The sequence below is a fragment of the Solea senegalensis genome, linkage group LG1 (assembly GCF_019176455.1).
Source record: "Solea senegalensis isolate Sse05_10M linkage group LG1, IFAPA_SoseM_1, whole genome shotgun sequence".
In the NCBI taxonomy this organism is placed as follows: domain Eukaryota; kingdom Metazoa; phylum Chordata; class Actinopteri; order Pleuronectiformes; family Soleidae; genus Solea; species Solea senegalensis.
In genome coordinates, this window is record NC_058021.1 from 20,751,453 (window position 1) to 20,771,874 (window position 20,422).

Sequence of the window (20,422 nt, forward strand, 5' to 3'; positions counted from 1 at the left end):
AGTTTATGAAATCTTGGAGTAGTTTAACATTAAAGTAGTTAACCAGAGAGTTAAACCTCAAGTTAGCTGGATAACTATAGTTTAACCTGCTAACCGGTGAAAGAAACATCAAGTTAGTCGACAACTTTAGTTTAACCTAAAATAGTGCTAACCAGAGAGTTAAACCTCAAGTTAGCTGGATAACTATAGTTTAACCCTAAAATAGTTAACCAGAGAGTTAAACCTCAAGTTAGTTGGATGAATATAGTTTAAAGTTGTTAACCAGAGAGTTAAACCTCAAGTTAGTTGGATGAATATAGTTTAAAGTTGTTAACCAGAGAGTTAAACCTCAAGTTAGTTGGATAATCAGAGTGTAACCTGAAGCTAGTTAACCAGAGAGTTAAACCTCAAGTTAGCTGGATAACCAGAGATCAACCTGAAGGTAGCTAACCAGAGAGTTAAACCGCAAGTTAGCTGGATAACCAGAGATCAACCTGAAGGTAGCTAACCAGAGAGTTAAACCTCAATTTAGCTGGATAACCAGAGAGTTAAACCTCAAGTTAACTGGATAACCAGAGAGTCAAACCTCAAGTTAGCCGGATAACTATAGTTTAACATGAAGCTAGTTAACCAGAGAGTTAAACCTGACGTTAGCTAGTTAACCATACCTGAAGTTTTCTAGTTAACCACCTGCTCTGTCGTCATGACATGGTTGTGGTTACTGGACGTTACCCTGGTTCTGTGAAAACAAACCCTCTGCAGTTACTTTAATCTACTTCCTGTGTGTCACTTGACATAAACATCATGTGTTCACTCAAGACCCTCCCCCCCACTGATCCACAGCTGCACCTGTTCCACACAAAAGCCCCTCCCCCTCCCTCTGCAGTCTGTTATTAAAACTGTCATTGATGTGAAATCCTGGAAGATCAAGTGAGACCAGATGAGACCAGGTGAAACCAGGTCGAGCCCCGGGTCACAGATCCAGGTCCTGGAGGACAAAGAGCACAGTGTGGGTCTCAGTGTGAGGACTCCTCCTCCACCACGGCCTCAAATACCTGCACAGGAACCAGAGCTCAGGTGTCATCTGAGAAACCCAGGAAGTCCACTTTCCTCCTCCTCCGTCTTCATCTTCATCTTCACCAACAATCACTGAGTTTATTCTGAGAAATCAACCAAAGAGGATTCCATGTGTTTGAGTTCTTCTTCTTCACACACAAGGTAAAAAGTTCTGTTTGATCTATGGCTGATTTTTAAATGTGTATGTGTTATTTGACAGGGTTTTTGTTTTTGTGTTTAACGTATAATTTGACCTCTGTTATTATTTAAAAGATATAATAAGATATATAAGTGCAGAGATAAAGTGCAAGTTAAAAAATGAAGTCGATTATAACTTCTTTAAGTTTACACAAACTTGTGCAGTAAAACTTTTAATATTTTGCCTAAAAGCCAAGATGAACATACTTTATTGAGCCATATAGTTTTTTTTATTTGTGTTATTTATGTTATTATTTATGTTATTTACGAAATGTTGTGGGTTTTAATGACATATTTCATGTATATAAGGTTTAATTAGCTATTATTGTTATTTAAAATATAGAAGTGCAGAAAGAAAATGCAGGTTGGAGGTTGACAGATGAATCTGTGTGGCTGATTTATCAAATTCTCAGTAAACAAATTGGATTAAAAGTGGATTATATATTTATGTACATTACAATGCTTTTTTATATTGTCCAGAAGTTTAGATAAACTTCCTTTATGTGTATAAATGTGAATATTTGCGTTTCATGTTTATTTTGTATTTAAAATATAGTCGAGTAATTATTCATTTTAAAAGAATAAAACACAATATTTAGTCATCATACAATAAAAACATTATTTTGTATTTGTTTGAAGTTTGAAAGGTACGGTTGACAGATTATTCACTGACGTGCTGTAAAGCACAGTCGGATTAGGACTTGTGTTTTAATCTGATTAAGATGACGCGCGGTTACTCGTTTCCCTTCTGAACTCAGGTACGAGTCATGTTTCTCATCTGGATTTTCATCCTGTCTGCTGCCCCTACTGGTGAGTCACACAAAACACAGCGCCACCATCAGCATTTGAAATCCTTTGTTCAGATTGACCTCAGTGACACAAAGTGACCACACGAGGCAGCAGAGGAGCAGCAGCTCCTGTGTCCCCGCAGCTAAAATCACTGATTTTCTCTATGAGGTTTGGTGTGGGAGAGTGAGTGGTTTACAAACTTCAGTTTCCTGTTGGAAAGGTCCGCCTAACAGTGAGATAAAGATGTGAACGTGTTCTTAAAGATATTGTAGGCAAAGATTTTGTGTGATGGCATCTGACAAAACCACACCTCAAAAAACCCTGAAGTGTCTCTTTACCATGTTCCTTTTCATATCTACTGAAAATACTTTTTTCCCCTGATGATTTATTTGTGTTTCATGTAAAATTCTCAGCTCTTTGTGGAAGCTCCTCCCTCTTCTGCCCGAACCCTGACACCGGCGACCAGAACACGGACTTCCTGACGGGTGAGAACATGATGTAATAATAACACGAGTCACGTGACACACGGGCCTTGTTTAATGATCATTCACAAGTTCAAATGGTCACCGTTGGTTCACTGGGTTGAAACGGTGTTTGGTGACTGACACGCTTGAACGAAGCCTGATGTGATTGAACAGGAAGGTCATGGAGCTGACAGCACTCATACACAGTTAAACATCTGATCACCAACAGCTTTAATCTGCAGTAAACCACTCGTTTAACACTCTTTAATACTAACCTGACCTCACTCAACAGTCTTCAGTTTTCAGTTAACCCCTAATCTGGTGCCAATCTCCAAAATGGACAGCAAAATTCAGAATGGCCAAGTTCCTGTTGAGTTGAGGTCATGGTTACTGTTGACTTTTTTGTTCATCTTGGTCGATAACATCTTCACACAAAGTTTCTGGCAATTCAGTGGAAGAGTGAGGTAGAGACAGAAGAGAGCGATAGAGACCAGGAGCAGATACACCTGTACAGCTGTATCAAGTTACAAGTTTATAGTCAATGATTACATGTTTCTAGCAATACAATGTAATTTATATAAGCAGCAGCAGAGAGTGTTGATAAAAATTATACTAATATCGACTTTTAATTATAGCACAATAATAATGGTGAATATATGTATGATATGGTTTTGAATCCACAAAACCTTTCGATAGCTTTTCTCCTGTGATGTGTCTCGAACAAATTGGAGTGTTTTTTATGTCGGTACCGCTCGGACGAGGTCGCTCATTTACGTAGACTTCCTGTTGAGTTGAGGCCATAGTTACTGTCAACTTGTTTGTCTTGGTCTGTAACATCTTACCATCAAGTTTCAGGTAAATTCGGTGGAACTTTTGCCTCTGTTTTCATCCTCGTGGGCACTGAGTTTTTACTCACGCTAACCTCCACAAAAATGGCCGTGTGTCAACAGCCTAAAATCAAACTTTTAAGGTGAAGATATGTTTTAAGGTTAGGTTGGGGTTAGGATTAGGATTAGGCCAGTAGTAATTGTGGTTAAGGTTAGAGTAAGTCTCCAAGAAATGAATGTAAGTCAATGCAATGTCCCCTCAAGTCATGAATGTCGAACATGTGCGTGTGTGTGTGTGTGTGCGCGTCTGTGTGTGTGTATGTGTGTGTGTCTGTGTGTATGTCTGTGTGTATGTCTGTGTGTATGTGTGTGTGTCTGTGTGTGTGTGTGTGTATGTCTGTGTGTGTGTGTGTGTGCGTGTGTGTGTGTTTCACAGACTGCCTAGGCCTGCGCTTCACCTGGCTCCACACGCTCTTTGATAACTTCCCGTCGTTGCTGAGCTTCGCAGTGAGACTTCACTGTGAGACGGGTCTCTGTCCACGAGACCTGGAGGATTATGGCTGCTCCTGTCGATTTGTGGCGGCTGGAAGTCCTGTGGATCCTCTGGACATGTAAGTTCAGACCGGGTCACCTGCAACAGCTGGATTTAAGTCTGCCAGTGGGGACACAAAGAAAAATAAAATCTATGTCAGTTTAGGTCTACGATATCTTTGAGAACATGTTCACGTCTTTATCTCACTGTTAGACAGACTTTTCCAACAGGAAACTGAAGTGTATAAACCACTCACTCTCTCACACCAAAGTCCATAGAGAAAATCAGTGATTTAACATCACACACACAGGAGATGTTGATCCACTGCTGCCTACATCACTAAGTCATTTCAATTTATTTTAGTGACACAATGTGACCACACGAGGCAGCAGTAGACCAGCAGCTAAAATGACTGATTTTCTCTCTGGACTTTGGTGTGGGAGAGTGAGTGGTTTATAAACTTCAGAACCTCAAACAGCAACACTCCATTTTCCTCTGTGCTTTTTTAAAAAAAAAGTGTTGTGGCGACTGAAGCTGAACACATAGAGTGAGAGGAGTCGCAAAACTCAACAGGGCAGAAAGATTTTAGCACAGGGAGAGAGAGAAACAAACCATCTCATCTCCCTGTGAGATATGTTTCATTATTGGTTAATAAGATAAGAGCTGTCAGCTGTGAGTGTGTGAGCTCAAACTGTCCACTCAATACCACATCACTTTATTTACAGAGTGACCAGCTTAATAAAAAACAAATACTAAACGTACAATGATCATGGTAATAAAAGATTAAAGTCAAGAATTAACCTTGTGAAATTAGAGCTCATTTTAGTCGTTTAGTCCCTGCAAAAGAAACTGAGAAGACTGAGGCATGAAGCTGGTATTTTAATGGTTTTATTTTGAAATGTGGTTGTTCAGTTAAGTGGCACAGTCGGTACTGACTGCACTGTGAGTGCCCCCCTGTGTCAAGGAGCAGCCACTGTGGTGTGCACTCGGTTGAAATGTGGCTGCCAGCAGGGACGCAAGGAAAAACAGATTTTAGCCACTTACAATATTCTTTTTAATCAAAATCTCAGAGATCTTCCTGCCACAAAACACGATTTACACTTTTTTACTCGACTGTTATCCAGATTTAGATGTGGCAAACCTGAAGTTGATTTTAAGTCAATGGGAGGTCTGGCCATGAGTTATGAGACCTTTGGTTTATAATTGTTCCTCCTTTACATTATCAGGAGGAGAATCTAATGTTAGCCTGTAAATTAGATGTAAATGTAATGTAAGCTTCGGTCACTGATGGAGTGACCGAAGGAATGTTGTAAACACAACATTCCTCTGAGGTCACAGTGAGCAGTGAGTGTCGCAGTCGCCCTTTGTCATGTTTTTACACTATCTTTCATTTTAGTAGTTGTTCCTACAAAATAAAATACACGTTGTTGCGTTATCTTTCATTTCAGTCGTTATTCCCACCAAATGAAATACACATTTTTATGTTATCTTTCATTTTAGTTATTCTTTCAAAATAAAAAAATTATATTAACTTTCATTTTAGTGATTATTTCAAAATAATATACAGATTTGTACGTTATCTTTAATTTCAGTAGTTATTCTTTCAAAATAAAATACACATTTTTATGCTCGCTTTCATTTTGGTAGTTATTCCTACAAAATAAAATACCGTTTAACGTTTACCGACGTTAGCAGTGAATGGAAAGCCTGACTGTTGACCTTTGACTTGACGTCTCTGGTTTCTTGTCCACTGCAGCTGCTGCGACACTCACAGGCTGTGTTACCAGAACGCTGCCCCCTGCAGGCAGACGCTGCCACTGCTCCCTGACAACTTCACATGTTTGTCGACAAACAGCAGCTGTGGTGAGTGCAGCTGATTTTCCCCTGTGTGTGTGTGTGCGCTTTAAATAAGATGCTGTTGTTGTTGTTGTTGTTGTTGTTGTTCTCTGGCAGATGTCGTTGATCCGTGTCAGCAGACGTTTTGTGAGTGTGACCAGGCGGCCATCCACTGCATCAGCCTCAGCTCGCTGCATCACAACTCAACACTGAGGGGCACCGCTGAGTCGCTCTGCTCTGCCGGCAATCAAACAGGTAACTGTGTCATCTTCATCATCATAGGAGGAGGAGGAGCCTAATGACCCAAACCTTCATTTCACTGAGTTGTTTTTTTTTTAGATCTGCTCAATGTCACCATGGAGACGGAGGAAGCCTTCAGAGAAGCAGGTGAGACAGAGTGACATCATCACCTGAACACTGGCAGCCGGGTTAGCAGTGGTTAGGGAGCTGATTTTTTTTACAAAACATTTTTAGCCGACTTTAGCCACGAAAGAAAAGACTGAGGTCATAAAATCTGTGGGAAAAAGTTTTTTAAGAAGAAACCTAAATGAAATGATTCGTGTTTCTCTTTCCAGATTTTCTCTCAGCACTCAACCAGTCTGTGAACTTAAGCTCCGCCCTCCTGTCGACAGGTAAACACTTCAAACTGATCACAGCCACAAAAGTGTGAGTGATTATTAGTGTTTGTGATGTTTAAAGGGCCGTGAGAGCCCCCTACTGCTGAGAACCAGCCTTAGCTTAAACCACTCACTCTCCCACACCAGACCCCATGGAGAAAATGTGATTTTAGGTGCGGGGACACAGGAGCTGCTGGTCCTCTGCTGCCTCATGTGGTCACTTTCTGTCACTGATATAAATCTGAATGAAGAGTTTCAGATACCGGATTGACAAAATAGTACATTTGAAATTAGTGATGGAGGCAGCAGTGGTATATTTTTTTGTATACTTTGTCGGAAACATGCAGTTAAACTGCACTTGTACATACAGCCTTTGAACCAGAGAGCACTGAGTATCACTTTATGTTCAATAAACAGACAAAAAGTCAACTTGAATGAGTCTCATTGAATGACAACACATGCTATGCTTGGGTTGTAATACAGCGAGGTCCCTGAATTATCGTATGTTTTCATTGATTTCATTTAAAAAGGTCTTAAAAGTCTTATATGTGACTTGCTGAAACCTGCAGATCCCCTGACTGTGTCTGTCCTGTCACTGAGCAGCAGAGTGGATCATCAGAGTGACACCACAGGGAAGGACAAGGACCTCATCACTCTGCCACCGGGCCAACCCCCACTGCTGGCAGCTGCTGGTACGCTCCTCTAATTGGCTCACAGATCACAGAATTAACATGGGAACGAGCAGAGGGCGACACCTGGGGGTGGGGGGTGAAGGGTCACACACCTCATCAATCTTTACAGTGTCACCTGGACACAATCCACAATGTAAAAAGTGTAGGTGTTTATTATGTTCAATAAGAGAGGGTAAGCAGTCGAACCACTTAATAACAGATGTCTATGATATCTACGTCACATGTTCACATCTTTATCTCACTGTGAGACACTTTTCACTCTCCTACACAGAAAACCAGTGATTTTAACATCACACACACAGGACTTTTTGATCCACTGCTGCCTCCATCACTAAGTTCTAATGTCTTATTTTGTAGAATTTGGCTTTCAAAATTCATCATTTCAATTTATTTTACTGACACAAAGTGACCACATGAGGCAGCAGAGGACCAGCAGCTCCTGTGTGCCCGCCAGCTAAAATCACTGGTTTTCTCTATGGGGTTTGGTGTGAGAGAGTGAGTGGTTTACAAACTTGAATTTCCTGTCTAACAGTGAGATAAAGACATGTGACGTTTAGAGATAATAATATTAGAGATAATAATATATACAGGTTGTGTACAGAGATAATCCTGAGAGTGTGACAGAGGAAGCACTCGAGCAGCTCACAGTCCTGCAGCATTGAGGTGATAATGACAGCAGTGTCAGAGAACAGGAAAACACTTCTGCACTTTCACAGACAAAAACAACACTTTCATTTTTAATATTTTAATGATGCGGTCAAGTTTACATTTCAGCAGCAGTGATTCATCCCAGCTCTGAGTCATAAAAACTTATTGAAACATGTAAATCTCATCGAGTCCCTGGGAATATTTGTATGATTATTTTTTAAAAGGGAGAGTTCACAAAATCAGATTTTATCCACTTAATAAAATCTACATCAGTTTAAGTCTACGACATCTTTAAGAATACGTTTGTGTTTTTATCTCACTTTTCCAACAGGAAACTGAAGTTTGTAAACCACTCACTCTCCCACACCAAAGTCCACAGCACACAGGAGCTGCTGGTCTGCTGCTGCCTCGTGTGGTCACTTTGTGTCACTAAAATAAATTGAAATGATGAATTTTGAAAGCTGAATTCTACAAAATAAGACATTAGAACCTAGTGATGGAGGCAGCAGACTTAGACTTCCTTTTATTTGTCATTGGACAGAAAACACAGCAGTGAAAACTGGCAACGAAATTTCGTTGCTTGGCAAGCAGATAATAACCAACACATAGCATTGAATTAGTGTAGAGGTAATGAGGTAGATTATTGTGTACTTATGATTAATAAAAAAATAAATAAGTATATATATATGTATATAAATATATATAAAAGTAGTGCAAAAAGAAAAACAGGAATGAAAACTGTAGCAGCAATATGAAAATAAAAAAGACAGTTTAAAAAACAGTTAAATATTGCACAGATAATGTCGATTATTTGGAATTTAGCAGTCTGATGGCCAGCGGGAAGTAGCTATTCTTGACTCTGTTTGTTCTGCAGTGGACGCAGCAGCAACAACTCCTGTGTATGTGATGTTAAAATCACTGATTTTCTCTATGGACTTTGGTGTGGGAGAGTGAGTGGTTTACAAAGTTATTTTGTCATCAGACTGATGAAGGGTTTCTCTTCTTGTCTGTGTCTGATTTCAAAGACATGATAAATTCTCTGTTTCAGACTCGGATCAGTTTAAGTCTCTGAGTGAAGTTTCCTTGCTGAGCGTCACAGACAAACACGTAACCGTGATGACATCACAGACTGACATCATCGTCACAACCACAACGTCAGAGGAAGGTGAAGAAATCTAACATTTTAGAGATTAAAATGAAAACGTTGACGGCAGAATTTAAAGTCAGATTTCAGGTGTTTTTGTCTCTGCAGGTTCAGTCGTCACCACTTCATCAGTGTTGTCACAAAACAAGCAAACAGCTCCGCCCCCAGAGTCATCAGAGGAAGAAGAGGATGAAGAAGATGAGCTCAGTGAGTTTAAAATAACAAACACAAACTCACGTCACCAAATAATTTCATTTTTAAATGAAGTGTAGATTTCACAACATTTTACACCATTTTCTCTCAATTTCATGCCATTTTCACTACATTTTCATGTGGTTTTTACTCAATTTTACACCATTTTCACTCAATTTCACATCATTTTCACTCAATTTCATGCTGTTTTCACTCAATTTTACAACATTTTCACTCATTTCACATCATTTTCACTCAATTTCATGCTGTTTTCTCTCAATTTCACACCATTTTCAGTCAATTTCACACTGTTTTCACCCAATTTTACACCATTTTCTCTCAATTTCACGCCTTTTTTTACTCAATTTCACACAATTTTTCACTCAATTTTAAACAATTTTCAGTCAATTTTACACAATTTTCACTCAATTTCACACCTTTTTCACTAAATTTCATGCCTTTTTCACTCAATTTCACATCAGTTTCATTCAATTTCACATCAGTTTCGTTAAATTTTACACTGTTTTCACAAAATTTTATTTTGAATTTTTTTATTTTGAAATCTCTAAATGTGTGAATGAACAAAACCTGGGACTTTTATTTTGAAAGCTTCCATGTTGTGTTTTAGTTTCACACCATTTTCAGGAAAGATAGATTTAAGAGAACGTTTTATTTTTTATTTAAAGAATGAGATTAAGTTACAGACCTTCTTTAACAGACAAAAGTTCAGTTCACAACGCGTTTACGCCAACGTCAGTTTCCTCACTGAAGTCCGACCAGGAGACAGGAAGCTGTACAGCTCCACCAGGTCAGTGAGTGACACAGGGATAGAATGTGTCGTCTGTGAACCAGTGATTACAACGACGACGGCGGTGAGAAGAAGCTCCGCCTCCTGCAGGTTCACAGCGGGAAAGGTTTGAATATTAGCTTTTGATGCAGAAAACGTCAGAAACACTTGAATCTGCAGGAACACAAGGATGAACCACTTCCTGTGAGTCTTTAATCTGTTTACGTCTCTAACCACAGACCAACAGGAGCTGGGACTTTTATTTTGAAAGCTTTCAATGTTGTGTTTCAGTGTGAATAACAGAAAAATTAAATATTCAATATTGTGTTTTAGTGTGGACAAACAGAAGCTGAGACTTTTATTTTGAAAATGTTCTTTTTGAGAATCAGTCCTAATCTTTTTTTTTTCGGTTTCACTCGTTACAAAGTTTTTCTAACGTCGGCGACGCCCACTTCGTCGGCGGCGACTCCGGTGAGGTTCATCATCATGACGACACAGGAGGGGCCTTTAACCTCGGCTAAACCTCGCTCCGACGTCAGCGTGTCCACCAGAACCACGACAACACGAGAACCAGGAAAAACTCCCACATTAACCATGACGGAGGAGGAGTCTGAGGAGGAGGAGCCTCAGGAGAAGACGGACAAACCTCCGTGTGTGGGTGGAGCCACAGCCGACAGCTCGCAGGAAAAATATGGTAAAATAAAAATGTGATTTAAATGTTCTTTTTAAAAAACACTGAAATCAGGTTTTTGTCTTAATTCTTCTTTTTTAATTCGTAAACGGGAACAAACAGAAGTTGGGATCGGAAAAACCAAAAACATTAAATGTGCAGTACGTAAGAATTAGTGACAAGAAAAAACAGTTTTCACTCATTTTTACTAAATTTCACATTTTCAGTTTTGTTAAGAGAATTAAAATAAAGATCGTAATAAATCATCTGATCTTTAATGATGGAAACAAACTTGCAGTTGAACTTGACATTTACAACAATAACCAACATCGCGATAAACTTGTGACTGAGTGATTATTTTTATTTAGTTTGTCTTAAAGTTTTGTTTATGTTTGTTTGTTTGTCGACAGAATGGGGCGTGGCTCAGAAAAGAACCGCCCCCTTCTTTGCTCTCACTCTTCTAGAATCTGTCGGTTTGACAGAGTTTCAGCTTCAGCCAGACACCAAAGGTCTGACTCTGACTTTCTTTTTATTTTCCACGTGTTAATGTGGTTTTTACCGTGTTTTTAACGGGTGTCTCCGCCCCCTCCGTCAGAGTGCACTCACTCCTTCACCGTGTACGGTGGTGATGGGCAAGCGAGGCGGGAGCTGCCGGCGCTGGGCGAGATGCTTCACTGTCTCACGGGACGATGTCCACATGAATATGAGATGTACGGCTGCTACTGCGGTCAGGAGGGCAAAGGTCAACCTGTGGATCAGCTGGACAGGTACAGAACATGAACAAGGCTTTAACAGAAGTTTACATTTGGTTGTCGATTAATCATTTAAAGTTACGGTAAGTAAGATTTAGTGACAGTGTGTGAAAACTTCACTCAAATTTACACAATTTTCACTCAATTTTACACAGTTTTCACTCAATATACACAGTTTTCACTCAATTTCACTAAATTTTACACAGTTTTCATTCAATTTTACAGTTTTCACAAAATTTTCACAAAATTTTATACAGTTTCCCCTCAATTTTCACTCTATACAATTTTCACTCAATTTACACACTTTTCACTCAATTTTACACCATTTTCACTCAATTTTACACCATTTTCATTCAATTTTACACACTTTTCACAAAATTTTCACTCAATTTTGGACAATTTTCACAAAATTTTACACAATTTTTACTCAATTTTCACTAAATTTTACACAATTTTCACTCAATTTTACACAATTTTAAACCATTTTCATTCAATGTACACCGGTTTCACTCACTTTTACACCATTTTCACTCAATTTTAAACCATTATCATTCAATTTTACACAATTTTCACTCAATTTTACACAATTTTTACTCACTTTTACACCATTTTCACAAAATTTTACACAATTTTTACTCACTTTTACACCATTTTCACAAAATTTTACACCATTTTCGCAAAATGTTACACCGTTTTCACTCAATTAACACAATTTTTACTACATTTTACACCATTTTCATTCAATTCGACAAGGTTTAATTCGACACTCAGTTTTACACAATTTGTACTCAATTTTGTTGTGAGCTATCTTCCCAACAGATCTCAATATGTTAAGATGGGTGATAACACATCGACTTGCTTGGACATAGTTTGTGGGGTCCCACAAGGGTCAGTACTGGGTCCAAAACTGTTTATACTATACATTAATGACATATGCAAAGTATCCAATATTCTGAAATTAATACTATTCACAGATGACACTAATATTTTCTGTTCTGGGGATGACTTGAACCAATTAGTGGAAACAGTCAATAATGAAATGGCCAAGCTTCATGTATGGTTTAATATAAATAAACTATCACTAAATTTAGAGAAAACTAAATATATGCTGTATGGGAAAAAAGGCTGTAAGAAAATGTTAATGGAGTGGACATAGAAAGGGTTAGTGAGAACAAAGTGCTGGGAGTGATTATTGATGACATGTTAAGTTGGAAGCCAAACACAAGACACTTAAAAGGTAAGCTGGCCAGGAGTGTGTCCATACTTTGGAAGGCACAAAAACTACTAAATCAGAAGGCACTATACTTGTTGTATGTTGCACCTACAATACTGTACAGAGGTTTGGGGATGCACTTATAAAGCCACTACTTATCCCCTGTTTATACTCCAAAGAAGAGCCTTGAGAATTCAACATTATGCCAATTACAGGGAACTTACAAATCAATTATTTATCAAATCAAAAATACTCAAATTATATGACTTAATAAACTACCGCACAGTACAGGGCTGCCAACAAACGCCTCCCTCACAATCTACAGATATTATTCCTGGCCAGAGGGAAGGGACACAATCTAAGAGGGAACATGATGTTCAGGCAGAGAAGGGTACATTAAAATCCTTTACCGTATTGGTCATGGGTGTCAGTGGAATAATCTAGATGAGGAGATTAAAAAAATCAGCAAAACGGAGTGTATTTAAAAAGAAGTATGTAGAGATGACTATTAATCGATACAGAATGACCTGGGAAGAAAGTATGATAAAGGTCAGAGACAGAAATCAGTAGACATTGTGTGGAGACGGAAGAGGAGATAAAAAAACAAAAACAAGAAGCAAAGGTAACCAAACGATAGCTGACATTGATAAGCACAAATGTCAACACGTAAGAAGTATTTAGAAGACATACACAAGAAGCCACACCCTGTGAATCGAGCCACTACAGAGAATCAATTGATCCAAGATGGAATTACTAAGCTGGTCACTGAATGCGATGTTGCATTCATACTGCTGCTGAAACATGTTTTGTCAAACTGTCATAAGAAAAGTGGTAATGGGGGTGGGACTAGATCATTTTTTGCTTCTCCCACTTTTGGTTATGCGTATTGTGTGAACTAAGATGATGTGTGATGATGATTGATCTAACTGACATGACCGAAATAAACATATAAATAAATAAATACATTTTACACAATTTTTACTCAAGTTACACCATTTTCATTCAATTTGACAAGGTTTTCACTCAATTTTACACAATTTGTACTAAATTTTAAACCATTTTCATACCAATTTCACTCGTACAAAATTTCACACATTTTAAACTAAATTTTACAATGTTTTTTCTAATTGAACAGTTTTCACTCAGTTTTAAACCACTTTTACTCACTTCCTCAACTTTTCCACTCGGGTTAGTTTTCACGTCATTATAACTTGTTTCAGGTGTTGTTTCTTCCATCACTGCTGCCTGAAGCAAATCACTACTCTGGGCTGCAGATCTAACAGGAAACTCAACGCTGTCACTTCCTGCGACAACGGAAAACCTCGATGTGAGTCACGCTAACATTTGTTACAGAGAAGCTACATTCACATGTTTTAGATACGAGGTTAGTAACTGGTGGTTAGGTTACTACTGGTGGTTAACCTGTGGTTAGGTTATGAACTGGTGGTCTTGTTGTCCTCAGGCCGCGGTGTCAGTTTGTGCGACAAACTTCAGTGTGTGTGCGACAGAAGCACGGCCGTGTGTTTGTCGGCTTCTCATTTCAACCACAGTCTGACGTCACATAATTGCGGTGGTGCCATGCCCAGCTGTCGCCACGGCAACAAACCAACAAACCCACGCCTTTCCCAACCATCCAGTGAGGAGACCGAGGAGACACCGGGAGGAAGATCTAATGACGATGAAGAGGTGAACAACAGGTGAGAAAAAAGACAGTCAATTAAGCTTGTGATGTTAAAATCACTGATTTTCTCTATGGGCTTTGGTGTAGGAGAGTGAGTGGTTTACAAACTTCAGTTTTCTGTTGGAAAAGTCTGTGAGATAAAGACGTGATCATGTGACGTAAATATCGCAGACTTTCAAAGAGTGTTTTGTTTTAACCTTATAATGTGAAAACTGTGTGTGTGTGTGTGTGTGTGTGTGTGTCTGCAGTGATGAAAACTCTGAGCTCAAAGATGATAAAGTGTCAAATACTCCTGCTGTTGTCGACTCAACTCCTCCTCCTGATTCTGGCTCCAGTGAGGAGAACACAGAGCCACTGACAAGCTTCAACTACAGACCCGGTCCAGTTCAGAGCCAAGGACACCAAACACCAGGGGGCATGCAGGAGGAGGAGGAGGAAAAAGAGGAAGAAGAAGAGGAAGGAAAAGAGGAGGAGGAAGAAGAAGAGGGAGATGGAAACTAGGAGGAAACACATCATGTACAAATACTTTGGAATTCTGTAAAATATGTGTTTGACATAAGTTTGTGGTTCTGAACAACAAATGTATTTTACATAAAACATTTTAAAAATCTAATGTTAACAGATTTGAGAGTTGGTCACATTATTAAAACAGTTTATGAAGAGAAAAGCAAACATACGTGAACTGGTTCTTCTTTTCATTGAGAAACTTCAGTGCTGAAGATCAGTTATTAATGTTTTAATGTCAATGATCAGAATGAAGTGAGTGTAAAAATCAACAAATGTGACTTTAAAGACGTCACAGATGTTTGAAAAAACTATAAAAAAAATCAGTAAAAAAAAGTCCTAGAATAATCTGATTTCAATGCAGTAAAATTTCAAACATGAAAACATCAGATGTAAAAAACTAGTTGTATATTTAAAAAGAAAAAAACCTCCAAAAAACAAAATTGTCATAGTACAGTAAAGTTATACTATAGTATAGTTCAGGAACACTGTAGACTCTTTTTTGACACATTTTGGACAAAATACTAAAGTATGTCGTCCAAATTGTGTCAAAAAAGTCATAGTTAAGTATGTCTTCCAAAATGAGACAAAAGTCATAGTTTAGTACGTTGTCCAAAATGAGACAAAAGTCATAGTTTAGTACGTTGTCCAAAATGAGACAAAAGTCATAGTTTAGTATGTCGTCCAAAATGAGACAAAAGTCATAGTTTAGTATGTTGTCCAAAATGTGTCAAAGTCGTAGTTAAGTATGTCTTTCAAAATGAGACAAAAAAGTCATAGTTTATTATGTCATCTTCCGACATAATATTACACTTCTTCCGACTCTACCTTGACTAAGACGATGGCGACAAAAAAATCAAAAAAAAAAAAAAATTGCTTATACATCGCACTTATGACGAGCACTTCATAGTTTGGCTTACTTGAAGCACTTACTTACTTCTAGCTCTTATTTGTATCCAAATGATTAAATGCACTTATTGTAAGACGCTTTGGATAAAAGCATCTGCTAAATGACATGTAATGTAATGATGTAATGTAGTATGTCGTCCAAAATGAGACAAAAAAGTCAGTTTAGTGTGTAAAAACCATTTGTGTTTAGTGTGTAAAAACCATAGTTTAGTAAAATCTTCAAAAACAGTGTAAAAATAATTTTTGTATACATAGTATATATATGTAAGGTACTCTATGTATATACAGTATATATAATGTGTAACGCATAAACACAAATATAATATAAATATAATGTATAAATTACAAATACAAACAGAAGAAAAACACTTGACAAGAAAACGTTGAATAGAAATGTTTTATTATCATTTTTTCAACATTCATCTTGAAGCACAATTTACGACAAAATCACTTAAGTGCTGAGGCTCCGCCGACGTGGTTCCAGAAAAAAGTTCTTCCAAAACTTAACGACGATGGAATTTAACGTAGAAATAATTATCAGAATTAATAGGTTGGACAGAAAACAGAATACTTTTTAACTAACTATTGTTTTTCGATGTGAAATGTTGAATATTATATTCTGAAATATTGATTTTTTTGTTAAAAGAATATTGAATATGTTGTAATAATTACGAGAACAAATAGCGACCACAATCCCATTTTGCTGATATTAGTCGCGTTTAAATTAACTGGATCTACAAAAAAGATAAATATTATAAGTTTATGCTTGTATGAATCAACATAACTTAAATCTTCTTAACTTAAAATATCTTAAACGACAAAATGTTGACTGTTCAGCTAAAATGTTTTAACTATCTAAATTGCATAATTTTTTAAAATGTATATACTTAAAATTCGGCATTAGAATTATACACGAAACAATCTGAAACTGTAGGTGGAGTGAAGAAGTTTCACAAAATTATTTGATGCAACATTTCATGAATAAAACCCTAAAAGATGGAAACATTTTGCTTTTGTACCATGATGCAGAGATTAAAGTGCAAATGTATGTCATATTTTATTGTGAAGGAACTGCTTGGCGTTTGATTATAACGTCTTTAGCGCTAACTAATACGATTTATCTCGTTAAACCTATGAATATAAATTTGATCGTTTTCTTTTTTTACTTTAATATAAGTGCGAGTTGGAAGTTGCAACAAAGATTCAGCGCTAAGTCGCAAACTAACTTTAACTCACATGAAGTCTTTAAAAATGTTTTAGTTTTGTGTGAAATAAAATTTTTGAATTCTTTAAAGGTTCCAATATGTAAGATGCGAGAAACACGTTTATGTAAACAATGCTAGTTACGTTGAAAAGTGAAGCTGGCGTTTTTACGCATTTATTTGACGATTGTTTTTTTGTTCTGTCTGAACGAAAGCTGCAACGTCGAACATCGACAAATTATGAAAACAATTTTTTACGACTCCAAAAATTTCTCACATAATCCGACAAAAGATTTGACATTCATTACGCTTATAATGCATTTTATATATATAAAATCAAGTAAATACTTTTCCGAATGCGACAAACGCGCTGCACATACGCAGTAAAACCCTGAACCGCCAACTTTACGGTTTAGTTTTTAAAAAAAACTAAACATCGTTTATTTCTCCCTCGACGTCTAAAAATCTCTACCAGGCAACAATTTAACAACACGTGTACAAAAATATACAATATAATAAACTACAATAACAACACATTCATGTTGAAAAAGTGAACATGTGATCAGACAATTCAGTTAAATCAGATTTGATCGCTTGAGAAAAAAACGCAACATTTATTCACTTATTTTAAAGAAAAAAAAACCTGATGTGAGAATGTGGATGAAATTTTCCTAGCATTCATTGAGGCAGCGGCAGCTCGCAGTTAAACTTCATGCAGCTTCAAAACTAAACAATGACACAGATTTCACATCAACAGTTTGCGTTAAAAGCGGAGATTTTGGGTTTTTTTTATGCAGTGAAGACAGCGACGGAAGATATTTCATACGTTGAAGATAAATAACGTAGCAAAGACTCCACACGTCTAAAAACTACATTGGCAAAAGTTGTAACCACAGCATTTTATTGCAAAACGTAATCAGACGTTTCCAGGCTCTACCCACATTGACACGTTTTTTTATTGCGTTCTTTTTGACCGACTCTCTTTCTTTGCTAGCGATGCTGTCGTAGCAACATTTTCACTGTAGGGGCCACCTCCATCTACTTTGAACTATGCTGTAATTGGACGTCCGATAAAGAAACTTTAAATGATTGTTGCCTGATTTCCTTCAAGCACTCAGGTGAAGCTAACGGCTAAGCTAACAGGTGAGTTGAGGTGAGGAGAGTGTTTTCATGTAAAGAAAACTGTAATATTTGATGGCTTAACGCAGCGTCCTCTTCTAGACGATGGGGTGAATACTGCAGGTGTTCTGATCCACTTCTAGAACTCAAATAGGTTTTTTTAAGCTGGGGTTTGAACTTTTCCCGCCGAGTTCCAAAACAATTCCGATTTTTTGAGAGAGCCTGAACTTTTGACACCAAACTTGATACAGATTTGACCTCAAGTGAAGAGTTGCGAAACACAAGCAGATTCTACGACGTCCCAGCGTTGAATCAGCCGTGGGCAAGGAAATCCTACGACTTAGTAAAAATTATGATTTTAGGTTTGTTTACACGCGGTTAGAACTGCGACTAAACTAAATATTTTCAGGTTTCTTTGCTCTATTTAACAAAGAAATGGTTCAAACTCAATAATTTTTGTTTGTATAAAATAAAATAAAATAATGAAAGTGAAAAAAAAATGAAATTCTCTGGGATTAAAATGAGCCTGAAAATACTGCTGATTTATTTCCTGTGTATAAAATACTGCACAATAACATCTTTCTCTCAGTTTATTAACGCCTCTGCCACAGATCAGATTCATTCAGGTCTTTGTTGAAAGAACGCAGATGCTTCATAGACCAGTTTATTGTTCTGGTTACAGGAGGCGCTGTTGATGTGTGAAACACAAAACCAGGTTTTTTTTTTTCACGACTTTAAGAACAAAAACAAAGAGAAAATTTATGGATGATAAATGTAAATGAGTCTGGAACTAATCTGTGATCTCTGCTGATGTTTCACTTTTTATCACACATTTCTGCTTGTTACTTTTTTTAACGTGAGAACTCATTCTTCAGCTTTCACATTTGAAACCTGGACCTGGTCGGACACTAGAAGTCGGAAACAACATCAGCGTCATGTGACCGGTTTGTGTTTCAGGGACGAGTCTGGACAAAAAGTTCAGTAGATCGTTTGATGTCCCGATAGTTGGTCAGGTTTAAGCTCAGGGTCTTTTCAGGTTTGACTTCTCAATATTTCTGGATAGATTTGGACAGTTCTGGATAGTCTTGAAAAGTTCTGGATAGTCTTGGAAAGTTCTGGATAGTCTGGGACAGTCTTGTACAGTTCTAGATAGTCTTGTACAGTTCTGGATAGTCTGGGACAGTCAAGGACCGTTCTGGTTAGTCTGGGGCAGTCAAGGACAGTTCTGGATGGTCTTGGACAGTCAAGGACAGTTCTGGATAGTCTGGGACAGTTCTGGATAGTCTGGGAGAGTCAAGGAAAGTTCTGGATAGTCTTGGACAGTTCTGGATAGTCTTGGACAGTTCTTGATAGTCGAGTAGAGTTCTGGATAGTCTTGGACAGTTCTAGATAGTCTGATACAGTCAGGGACAGTGCTGGATAGTCTTGGACAGTTCTGAACAGTATGGGACAGTTCTGGATAGTCTTGAATAGTCTTGGACAGTTTTGGATAGTCTTGGACAGTTCTGGAAAGTCCGGGACAGTTCTGGATAGTCTGTTACAGTTCTTGATAGTCTGGGACAATTCTGAACAGTCTGGGACAGTACTGGATAAACTTGGACAGTCAAGGACAGTTCTGGATAGTCTTGAATAGTCTGGGACAATTCTGAACAGTCTGGGACAGTACTGAATAGTCTTGTACAGTTTTGGATAGATTTAGGCAGTTCTGGATAGTCTTGAATAGTCTGGGACAGTTCTGGATAGTCTTGGGCAGTTCTGGATAGTCTGGGACAGTTCTGGATAGTTTTGGACAGTTCTGGATAGTCTGGGACAGTCAAGGACAGTTCTGGATAGTCTTGAATAGTCTGGGGCAGTTATAGATAGTCTGCGACAATTCTGAACAGTCTGGGACAGTACTGGGTAGTCTTGGACAGTTCTGGATAGTCTTGTGCAGTTCTGGATAGTCTTGGTTCTGGATAGTGAGAGTTCTGGATAGTCTGGGACAGTCAAGGACAGTTCTGGATAGTCTTGTACAGTTCTGGATAGTCTGATACAGTTCTGGATAGTCAGTTCTGGATAGTCTGTTCTGACAGTCAGTTCTGGATAGTCTGGGACAGTTCTGGATAGTCTTGGACAGTCAAGGACAGTTCTGGATAGTCTGGGACAGTTCTGGATAGTCTTGGACAGTTCTTGTAAGTCGGGTAGAGTTCTGAACAGTCTGGGACAGTTTGGGATAGTCTTGTACAGTTCTGGATACTCTGGGATAGTGTGGGACAGTTCTGGATAGTCTTGTCTGGGACAGTTTTGGATAGTGTGGAACAGTTCTGGATAGTCTTGAATAGTCTGGGACAGTTCTGGATAGTCTTGTACAGTTCTGGACAGTGTGGAAAGGTTCCTTTGAACAGACAAATTCAGGCCAAATAAAGGTGGTTCTAAAAACTGTGTTCAGGTTCTCGACGGCTAGGGGCAATAATGGACAGTTCTTAACTTGAGAGGTACAAGGCAGTTTTTGAACAGTTTGAGACGTTCTCAAGAGTTTGGTACGGCTCTGGACAGCTTTTTGAACGGGTTTGGACAGTTCTAAACAGTTTGATGAGTTAAAGACTGGGACAGTTCTCTGAACCGGATCCTG

General features: G+C 38.1%; 1 protein-coding gene across 4 annotated transcripts; it reads left to right on the forward strand.

The window, feature by feature from the left end:
* Nucleotides 1-1,096: 1,096 nt before the first annotated feature.
* Nucleotides 1,097-14,749, forward strand: oc90 (otoconin 90). 4 transcript variants are annotated; one of them, XM_044026597.1, is made up of 17 exons: nt 1,097-1,197; nt 1,992-2,043; nt 2,436-2,507; nt 3,750-3,924; nt 5,602-5,708; nt 5,799-5,936; nt 6,021-6,068; nt 6,257-6,313; nt 6,868-6,990; nt 8,687-8,803; nt 8,873-8,989; nt 10,189-10,455; nt 10,842-10,940; nt 11,027-11,198; nt 13,617-13,723; nt 13,859-14,093; nt 14,413-14,749. In XM_044026597.1, exons 2-17 carry the CDS (start codon nt 2,001-2,003, stop codon nt 14,576-14,578), a joined length of 2,043 nt encoding a protein of 680 aa, XP_043882532.1. In that variant the 5' UTR covers nt 1,097-1,197; nt 1,992-2,000; the 3' UTR covers nt 14,579-14,749. The 4 variants fall into 4 exon arrangements, with proteins under 4 accessions (XP_043882532.1, XP_043882513.1, XP_043882522.1 ...); XM_044026578.1 differs by having other exon boundaries at nt 1,100-1,197; nt 14,326-14,749; XM_044026587.1 differs by having other exon boundaries at nt 1,100-1,197; nt 8,891-8,989; nt 14,326-14,749.
* Nucleotides 14,750-20,422: the final 5,673 nt, after the last annotated feature.

Excerpts from the sequence above, each read along its gene's own strand:
- oc90 (XM_044026578.1), top strand. The coding sequence starts at position 2,001 with ATGTTTCTCATCTGGATTTTCATCCTGTCTGCTGCCCCTACTG. Across the intron at positions 5,709-5,798 it reads GTCGACAAACAGCAGCTGTG|ATGTCGTTGATCCGTGTCAG; the intron begins GTGAGTGCAGCT and ends GTTCTCTGGCAG. Across the intron at positions 14,094-14,325 it reads GATGAAGAGGTGAACAACAG|TGATGAAAACTCTGAGCTCA; the intron begins GTGAGAAAAAAG and ends GTGTGTCTGCAG.